This window comes from Hippocampus comes, unplaced genomic scaffold, assembly GCF_001891065.2.
Source record: "Hippocampus comes isolate QL1 unplaced genomic scaffold, H_comes_QL1_v1.1 scaffold17, whole genome shotgun sequence".
In the NCBI taxonomy this organism is placed as follows: Eukaryota; Metazoa; Chordata; class Actinopteri; order Syngnathiformes; family Syngnathidae; genus Hippocampus; species Hippocampus comes.
Genome location: NW_017805002.1, coordinates 596,878 through 606,160, shown reverse-complemented (window position 1 = coordinate 606,160; position 9,283 = coordinate 596,878). Strand labels below are relative to the sequence as shown.

The 9,283-nt window shown below is 43.3% G+C and overlaps 2 protein-coding genes and 1 pseudogene across 6 annotated transcripts; 2 read left to right on the top strand and 1 right to left on the bottom strand.

Moving 5' to 3' along the window:
* The first annotated feature begins 349 nt into the window (after nucleotides 1-349).
* lcmt1 (leucine carboxyl methyltransferase 1) lies at nucleotides 350-3,334 on the top strand. The gene is made up of 11 exons (XM_019858058.1): nucleotides 350-723; nucleotides 801-892; nucleotides 976-1,097; nucleotides 1,188-1,264; nucleotides 1,501-1,562; nucleotides 1,645-1,747; nucleotides 1,850-1,970; nucleotides 2,137-2,238; nucleotides 2,392-2,483; nucleotides 2,665-2,762; nucleotides 2,853-3,334. Exons 1-11 carry the CDS (start codon nucleotides 638-640, stop codon nucleotides 2,873-2,875), a joined length of 978 nt encoding a protein of 325 aa, XP_019713617.1. The 5' UTR covers nucleotides 350-637; the 3' UTR covers nucleotides 2,876-3,334.
* A 35-nt stretch (nucleotides 3,335-3,369) lies between these two features.
* LOC109508186 (RNA-binding protein with serine-rich domain 1) lies at nucleotides 3,370-7,760 on the bottom strand. Of its 5 annotated transcripts, none has more exons than XM_019858083.1 (7): nucleotides 7,738-7,760; nucleotides 5,530-5,673; nucleotides 5,281-5,415; nucleotides 5,026-5,128; nucleotides 4,299-4,452; nucleotides 3,954-4,095; nucleotides 3,370-3,886 (listed from the first exon to the last, which is right to left on the bottom strand). In XM_019858083.1, exons 1-7 carry the CDS (start codon nucleotides 7,743-7,745, stop codon nucleotides 3,793-3,795), a joined length of 780 nt encoding a protein of 259 aa, XP_019713642.1. In that variant the 5' UTR covers nucleotides 7,746-7,760; the 3' UTR covers nucleotides 3,370-3,792. The 5 variants fall into 5 exon arrangements, with proteins under 5 accessions (XP_019713642.1, XP_019713654.1, XP_019713635.1 ...); XM_019858095.1 differs by lacking the exon at nucleotides 7,738-7,760 and adding an exon at nucleotides 6,122-6,208; XM_019858076.1 differs by lacking the exon at nucleotides 7,738-7,760 and adding an exon at nucleotides 6,027-6,156 and having other exon boundaries at nucleotides 5,281-5,409.
* On the top strand, nucleotides 6,367-9,213 carry LOC109508160 (solute carrier family 2, facilitated glucose transporter member 11 pseudogene; annotated as a pseudogene).
* The last annotated feature ends 70 nt before the right edge of the window (nucleotides 9,214-9,283 follow it).

The window sequence follows — 9,283 nt, the reverse complement described above, 5'->3', positions numbered from 1 at the left end:
CGGGGGAGCGGAAGAACGTCACCGAATCGTCATTTGATTTCAATTTGATATTTTTTAGTCTTACTCATATATATAGTTTCAATGATATGAAGTTTCACTTTTTTTCCACAATAGCAGGAAAAAAAGCATTTAGGGCTTTTATTTGATGAGACCATATTTGTTACGCTATAGAAATGTTTATAATTGTTCAAACTGATGTTTGAGCTTGTACAGTATTTAAATAACTGTTTTTACAGTTAATTAGAAAAGGAATCGGGTTTGAGGGTCATTGCCGCTCCAGTCCAGCAGAGAGCGGTAATGAACGTCAAATCCATTTACCGATTGCCTTAAATACCAGCGAAGAAGTACCTACGTTTTACTTCCGGTCCAAAACCGCCATTACAGTCGGCCGTCCGCAAGCATGATATTCCACTGTGAAGTTGAATGTTGTTTGTTTTGATTACTGTCGTGGTCATCACGTTATTCTGTTAAACTGACAGTGGGTTTAAATTTATTTGTTAATTTGTCCCTGCCTTGTGCAATAAGGATACTCTGCTGGCGTCGTTAGCCTGGCAGCTAGCCTCCTGCAGGGGAATAACAAGAGTGCAATGGTAGAGTTGATATTTCAGTTTCGCAAACGTTGAATTTAGGATCGTTCATGGCAACTCGGCACCCCTTCACTGACACGGATACTTCCGATGAAGCGGTGAGGGCGACGTGTGATGATGCCACGGCGTGCAAAAGGTGAAGTGTGTGCTTATAAACAGTGCAGGTTGCACTGATGTTTATTTGAAAAAGGTTTAATGATGTCTGCTTTCTAGGTTTGCCATTAGTAAAGGCTACTGGAAAGACCCTTACATCCAGTATTTTGTAAGATCTGTTGGTGAACGGAAGGCGCCTGAAATCAATAGAGGTAATGTTTCCATGATCAGTAACTGTCGACAACCTCGAGCCAGTGTGTTGGTCAAACTGATTGTTCCTGTCTTTATCTTACAGGTTACTATGGCCGTGTTAGAGGTGTCAACCATCTCCTTGATGCATTCATAAAGAAAACACAACGTGACTGTCAAGTAATCAATCTTGGTGCTGGATTGGACACCACCTTCTGGAGACTTAAGGTCTGTTTGCTTGCCTACTGAGTACAAACGATTATCATCATCATCTGCAGCAAGCGTTGAAGGCCTGCGATCATGGTGTGTTTGTAACAGGATGAAGACCTCTTGCCCAAGAAGTATTTTGAAGTTGACTTTCCTACTGTTGTGGCCAGGAAAATACACTATATAAAGTAAGATAGCCAGGTAGTTTGGTAATATTTTTGTGTCTTTATCTGTATATAGTAATACATTTGCATTTAATCTTTGCAAACAATTTTTTATTGAAGTACATGGCTTATTTAGTCTTAAATATACTTTACTTTTTAGGGAGGCGTAGGCCCACTACGTCACTGTATTCGAATGTCGATCTGATTTGTCTGAGCAACAGCGCGGTTATATTTTTGCATTCTAATGTCTATTCAACTAGGACCAAACCACACTTATCCAAGCCTATCATCGAAACCCATTCAACAGATTCCTTGCTACTCGGTAAGCCTCAAAGCTCATGTCAATGTTGTTAAGTGTTCAACAAATATTAGCAATTAGTACTTTTGTGCATTCATTTCCTCAGATGCCCACAGCCTTGACTCAGATCGATATTGCATCATTGGCTCGGACCTCCGAGACATCGCTACTTTGGATGAACAACTGAAGAAGTACCATCTTAACCCAGAGTATGTGAGCATGAAATGTGGGTTTCATCTCTATCTTGAAGATGAAAATGTACTTGCGCACAAGCGGATGATCATTACACTGCGCTTAATTTTGTCCTCTAGGTTGCCTGCTTTGCTGCTTTCAGAGTGTGTGTTGGTCTACATGACACCCGCACAATCCTCCAATTTGGTTCATTGGGCTGCAAACACCTTTCACACAGCCATGTTCATCAACTACGAACAGGTAACCACAATCCTAATACGGAGGTACCTTGACTTTTATTTTAATTCAAATATTTTAATAAAATTAAACGCATAACTCGAAGTATGAATCAAAACTGAACATCTATCTGCAAAAGTGTTCAGTGAGTCTTGAGATGATCTCGCAGGTGTGCATGTTACATGTCCAGGTGAACATGAGCGACCGTTTTGGCCAAGTGATGATTGAGAACCTTCAGCGGCGTCAATGCACACTGGCCGGAGTCGAAGTCTGCCGATCTTTGGACTCTCAGGTAATCTTGTGTAAAGGCTGGCTCACAACTTATTCAGAACTGGGCAGAGGACAGATCTACTTGCTTGTGTAATTTTGGACTCCAAAGACCCAACGATCAGTATACGAGCAATTAAAATTCTCATTACACTGCTCCTTTCGAAATGGTTTGCAGAAGGATCGGTTTCTCAGGACTGGCTGGGATCATGCGGATGCTCTGGACATGGTGACAGTCTACAGTATGCTTCCTCAGGAAGATGTGGCAAGGTAGTACGCGCTCTCCGGAAAGGGATGGGATCATGATATGCTTAAGTGTGTCACAGTACACGTTGGTATTCATCATTCTGTTATAATAAGCCGCCGGGGCAGTTTTCATAGGAACATTAAAATGAAAAACAACCCAGAAAACACTAACTTGCGTCATATTCTTGGCTCATCTTCATCGCAGAATTGAACGACTGGAGTTCCTGGACGAGAAGGAGCTGTTGCAGCAACTCCTCCAGCACTACAGCATCTGCTGGGCCACCAAGGACAAGCTCAGTCTGGGTAATGCTTCTTAACATTGTACGCTTCTTGAAATCATGTCGGTACCCAACCATTTAATTTACAAGCCCATCCGCGTTTGTGTTTTGTCAGGTTTGTCACAGTTGGCGTTTTGACTGAAAAATTCCTCCACTTCGTCGCTGGATGAGCGGTTTTATCGATTTATTCTATCGCCGCGTGCATCATGGTTGTGTTCCGGCGGCTTTTGATCGAGCAACGAGGAGAGTTGTGAATGCTTTGTGAAGATGGCTTGGTGTTTTGTTTGCGGTGTCGACAAACTTAAAAAAGGATTTTCGTTGGCAGACAAGGTCAAGCCTCTTCACATTTCTGAATCTACTCATCAATGCGGGATAGTAAAAGAATGTCAAACTTTTAATTATGTGCCACTTTGGTTGTATTTATTAATAAATTGCTCACACATTCTCCTTTTCATAAACGCTCCCAATAAGATGAAATGGGAAATGCGCACTCTACTTCTGCATTCGCTTATCATGTGTTATTTTAGGATCATTGAAATGTCTATATATTTGAATGTTGTTAATTGAATAAATTTTCTGCATATTCCCTACACTTCAGGAAAATGTCAGCAATCACAATCATTTCTTTAAAAATCAATTAACACAGCAGCAGTATGTAGTTTGGTACAGTACATTTCCATAGCAACCATAAACGTATAAAACAACTTCAGTGGCTTAAATGAGTGCAACTGTCCACTAGAGAGCGGTATATTTCATGATGATTACAATGAAAAGTTGATGTCCACTAGCACCTCTCCGGGATGACCCAAAAGCAATTAGATTGGAAATTCTTGTGCAATTATAGATCTTGCCTTTAATCTTTTTGCCCCCTCACATCAAAAAAAAAAAATTGGACTGGGGAAAGTAACAGCTGCACACAGTATTCCAATGTTGCTTTGAAAGTGATATAAAAAAAGGAAAGAGGGGGAAAAAAGGGATTCACACAACAAATGTTTCTTCTTGTGTCATGTTTTTTTTTTTTTTTCTTTTTTTTTTGCGGTGGGCAATTATTTTCTCTAGCGGGAGGAGTTGGAACTAGAGCGTGACCGGTGGCGACGGCGACCAGGTGACCGGGACCTGCGCCGGACTGGGGAGCGTCGCCTTGGCGACCTGAATGACAAGAAAAAGAATCACCTTGCGAGACGGTGCGTGACCCTGCCTGAGCTCTGGCGCTCACCTTCTCCTCACGCGAGGCGGAGAGCGTCGCCACATCGGGGGTGGAGGCGGCATTCTGCGGGGAGGGGACATCCTCCGAGGTGGGGCGCGCACTGTAGGTGTCAGAACGGCTATGACTGTAATCTCCTGACCGTCAATCTGTCCTGGGAAGATTTAAAAAAAAAAGGAAAAATCCCATTCGCTCTCTGGACCTTGCTTGATTTTTTTTTTTTTTTTTTTTTTTACAAACAACATATATGGCCCAAAAATAGCCACCAGCAAGCTGAAAGCAGAGTAAAAATAAAACAAGGCCAGAAGGTGAATTAACATCGGTCCAGCCTTTCAAGCCCACCACAGCATCCTCTACCTCCATCCATGTGTTTGAGAGCCTTCTCGGCTTCCTCGGAGGTCTCAAACTCGATGTACGCATAGCCCTTGGACAGATGAGGGTGAACGCGGTTCATGGGCATGTCGATCATCTTGATCTTGCCATAGGTGGAGAAGATCTCCTGGATGTGTTCCTTCACACGGCAAAGAGACAGTCACAGCACTCACTCACTTTTTCCAAATCCAAATTAACGTCTCACACTTAAAGGATCAATGGTTCAGTGACTTTTTCCACAGCATATGTTGTCACAGAACCCCAAATTCATCAAAGACAAAGAGAAATTACTCAGTGGGCTGAACCAATGCTTATTTGAAGTACTACATGAATATCCGACACTATTTTTCAAAGACTAAATACACAACCGGCCATCACATCCAGTGCCCGCTTGACTACTTAGGAAAGAATGCTTAGCTCTTTTATCCTTTAACTCAACTGTCGTGTCATCACAGATAAACCTTGCGACATCATTTTTTTTTTTTTTGGTCGCAATTTCGAGTCTTCAATGAAAAAAAAAACCCACACAAGAAAAGCAAGAATACTCAAATTCTGTGATGCAGGCATGCTACAAAGCACTCGAAAGATCGTGGCCTCTCCATGTAAAGGCAGATTTGTTTTTATGTTTACTCTTTAGTTTCTTGAGTAACCGTAGAGGTTTCCTGTTCCTGTGTAGCTCAACCAGAGTTTTCCAAAGTGTTGGTGCATTCACCTTGATGACATTCCTTGTTAGTCGGCCCAGATAGACCTTGGTGGGTTTTGGAGCGGGACTCTTCTTCCGCCGTTCCCGATCATCTTTCTTGATCACTTTGGGTCTGTAGTCAGCAAATATCCACTCCTGTTATTTTGTTCCAAATACACTGCAATAAGATCATTTTGATTTGTTGTGGAAGAGTTCCGATATTCTCTTCAAATGTAAATGGAGTCACTGTTTGCTTAGTTTAAAATATAACTGGGAATTTTGTACTTTGAGAGGGAGCGTCGTCGGTTGGGTCGTTGTCGGTTGGGGCTTGGCGACGACGAAGATGAGCGGGAGCTCGAAGAACCGGAGGAGCTTGTGGATGAGCCATTACTTGAACCCGAGCCGCTACTGGAACTGGAACTGGGCCAAGAAGTGGGAGGAATACTTTTTTTGCTCACTGGTACCGTTGAAGGATATGAGGGTGCTTTAATTGTTTTATTTGACAAGTTCCACATTTATATTTTTAGATCTGACCTGCTGGTCCCACTGTGCGCACCGGGTCGTGTTTGGCTCTTCACTCTGCCCTGATCTTTTTCAGCCCCATCTTTCGAGGCTCCTGATTTCCGTTTAACTCCTTGTTTACTCTTGTCATCCTCCTTTTTGGTTGGCGAAGGCGCCCTGTTGGACAACAATTTAGATTTACTCAAAAAAACGGAAATGGGTAAGTGCATAGTTGAAAATGATGACATAACAACGCCTACTGCATTCAGACAAAACTGCTTTGAAGAAAATTGCAGTTAATGTCAGTCAGTTATGTGGCTTGAACTAAAAAAGGAAAGACAACGCGCAAAACACAATCGATAGAAATGTCTTGATACATTTCGAATTGTACTAACTGAAGTTAAAACAAGATGACACACTGTTTTTTGACCACGAAGGCAAACGTTTTCATCTTCCCTGGTATCCTACATCAATGTTACCGACACCAAGGTACTTCATATTAACTTAATAAACACTTCTGATGAACTCACGTTTGTGAATCAAAACTCATTCCTTAATATGATGCTAGTGGTCTGTATATTTCTGTTCAAAAAAACAAAAGAAAGATATATCAGCTGTTACTTACATTTATCCTCCTACACACGACAATAATAGTCGCATTCTAATGACGACAGCGCAACAAACCCAATCAGGATACATTGAAATAGTCCAATAATTATCCCGACATTTGTTCTTTCAGGGAAAAATGCTTTCGCCAACGCACTATAATCTTTAATTTACAGTTATAGATCCAGTTATAGAGACATTAACTAGTATATGCATGATGATATAGTTTAATTATTGCGTTGTGAATATTAATTGGGAGTGAACACATCGAAAACATTCCTCCTGACAGCAGACATTGAGGAAGTTCCCGTTTGATTTGATTTGACTGGTTCTCTATTGGCGCCGTTATTTTGTCTTGCAACCTCAGCAGGTTCATTCTCAGAATCCGAAGATACGCTAAGCGTTGGAAATGAGATTTTAGGATAACTCACTGTGGTGTTGTGAAGACCACCATTTGTTTTCCTTTGTGGAACAACCATGTCTCACAAAAAAACGACAGGAAATGCGGAAGAGGAAGCGGCCGGCAAAGGATCAAGTTCCAAAACACTTGCTCTGACGGTTTGCTCCGCTGCCATTGGAGGCACCTTCCAGTATGGATACAATATTTCCATTATCAATTCGCCCACCGGCTACATCCAAACGTTCATCAATAATACCTACGCAGCACGCAGTGGCACAGGCTTGGCGACTACCCACGTGACTCTGGTTTGGACTCTGATTGTATCAGCTTTCCCACTTGGTGGTCTACTTGGAGCCCTCCTGGCTGGACCGATGGCGGTGCGCTTTGGAAGGAAGAATTCTCTGCTTTTCAACAACTCTTTTTTGCTAGTAGCTACTATTTTGGTTTTGTTGTGCAGAATCGCAAGGTCGTTCGAGATGATCATCTTCGCACGGTTTCTTGTGGGCATTAATTCAGGGGTCAGTATGAATGTCCAGCCTATGTACTTTGGGGAAAGTGCCCCCAAACACCTCAGGGGCGCCGTGGCATTTTCCTCCGCTGTTTTCACGGCCTTAGGCATTTTCTTAGGTCAAGTTGTGGGACTGACCGTGGTGTTGGGAACAGAACCTCTCTGGCCCTACTTACTAGCCAGCAACATGCTTCCTGGGTTGATCCAGGTGCTGACGCTACCCTGGTTCCCCGAAAGTCCAAGATACCTACTCATTGACAAGGGGGACAGGGAAGGATGCGTCCGGGCACTTGCAAGACTCCGTGGTGGTGTGGCCCCTGTTCTAGAAATACAGGAAATACTGGAAGAACAGCAGAGGTATTCAGATCCTGGATCTGCATCTTCTGCAAAGACACCCTGGTCCCTTTTTACGGATCCTGATTTACGATCCCAGCTCCGAACAGTCATGGTGGCAAGCAGTGCCATGATGCTCTGCGGCAACGACTCCATCTATTTCTACGCTTCCTACATATTTCTTCAGGCGGGCATCCCTGCAGATAGAATCCAATACGCCACCATTGGCACAGGGGCATCTGAGCTGACTGCTTCCATCCTGAGCAACTTTCTGATTGAACGAGTGGGCCGCAAGTGTCTTATTGTTGGGGGCTACACTCTTATGTCTTGCTGGACCATAATCTTCACCGTAGCCCTCACACTCCAAAAACAAGGAGTCGAAGGGATGGCTTACCTCAGCATGGTATGCGTGTTCGGCTACATCCTTAGCTTCGGCTTGGGCCCAGCAGGTGTGACGGGAATCCTGCCCGCGGAGATCTTCGACCAGACGGCCCGGCCGGCGGCGTACATGGTCGCCGGATCGCTAATGTGGCTCAGTCTATTCCTGGTGGGAATGTTGTTTCCCTTTATCGTCAGCGGTCTGGGGAGCATCTGCTTCCTGCCGTTCTTGGCTGTGTGTTTCCTGTCAGCTGTGTTTTTGGGGCTCACGGTCCCAGAGACGAAAGGCAAGAGCCTGGCTGAGATCACCGCGGAGTTCGATCGAAAGAATGGACGAAAGATGCCGGCGGAGCAGGTGAATGAGCCAGTGGAGGATCCCAACGTGCAGGAGACAGTCAACAGCTACTTGTCCGTACCAAAAGACTTTGACCAAGAAGACTGAACTCAGGGAACTGTGGCCATCTTATGTATCTTCCAGATCCCCGTGTCTGATAGTCTGTGCAGAATTGCTTGCTGCATCACCACCAAAATAATCTTCCATTTCTGTTTGACGACCTCATAGGACAGTGTAGCCTTTTTTAAAAAAAAAAAAAAAATCACATGCTGTTGGAAGACGACGTACTGTACTGTACTCTCACCTCACTGATGTACCTGTGGCATTAAATAACATTTGTTGCAATGGTCATAAAAAATGGGAAAGGTGCCCTTGAGAGCATGTTAAGAATAAGTCGCTGATGTTTATTACTCGCACTTCCCGACTGTGTAAACTGAATACGGTATCATGCTCCACAGTTTTGTGCCATTTGTCATTTATGCATAATTTCAACCGCAGGGCCCCTAACACTACGTACTTGGAAGTGTGTAATCATTTATCGTACCAAAGTTTTTTTTTTTTTTTTTTTTTTTTATGAGGTTTCAGTTGAACGAACGGCATGATGTTGCAATGCTCAAGTTCATGAATGCAGAAATGCATCCATGCAAAAATCGGCACTGGTTGTCCCAGTTTCTGTCACTTGGTGCCAAAGAGCAAATGTCACATTCACAAATGAACGTTCTACAGTACTGTCATTTGAATGAAATGCAATCGATTGCTGGTTCAGCTGCTGCTGCTGCTGCTTCTGCTGTATATGGCCTCGTCAGGCTGTCGGGTTCTTTCTGAGAGTGCTCGCAAGTCCAAAGAGTCGTATTCTCCTTACTGAGAAAAATTCTTGAAACCCGTTCTTGTAGGGAATCAGTCACGTCAAGTCAGACCCAAAAAGCAAACAAGGGAATTCAGGTTTTGCTCATGCATGTTGCACATCTCTGTACTGTTTGTCAATATTGCTTCTCCAAATGCTAAAGATATATTTGCATATGTGTATATAGCTGTATGAATATATATGTGTGTGTGTGTGTGTGGGGGGGGGATATGAACAAAGCAAAAGGGAAAATAAATATGGAAACCGTATCTATCTCAAGACAATTAAACCCGATGACCTTCCCCACTTTGTGACTTTTCTGACGTCTCAGTTGTCATCATTATTTTCAACACTGCTGTGCATCCATTTTTATTTTCTAATTAG

Excerpts from the sequence above, each read along its gene's own strand:
- LOC109508186 (XM_019858069.1), bottom strand. The coding sequence starts at position 6,046 with ATGAGTTTTGATTCACAAAC. Across the intron at positions 5,674-6,026 it reads ATGAGTTTTGATTCACAAAC|GGCGCCTTCGCCAACCAAAA; the intron begins GTGAGTTCATCA and ends GTTGTCCAACAG. Across the intron at positions 4,096-4,298 it reads TCTCAAACACATGGATGGAG|GACAGATTGACGGTCAGGAG; the intron begins GTAGAGGATGCT and ends AAATCTTCCCAG.
- lcmt1 (XM_019858058.1), top strand. The coding sequence starts at position 638 with ATGGCAACTCGGCACCCCTTCACTGACACGGATACTTCCGATGAAGCG. Across the intron at positions 724-800 it reads GATGCCACGGCGTGCAAAAG|GTTTGCCATTAGTAAAGGCT; the intron begins GTGAAGTGTGTG and ends TCTGCTTTCTAG. Across the intron at positions 1,098-1,187 it reads CCACCTTCTGGAGACTTAAG|GATGAAGACCTCTTGCCCAA; the intron begins GTCTGTTTGCTT and ends TGTTTGTAACAG.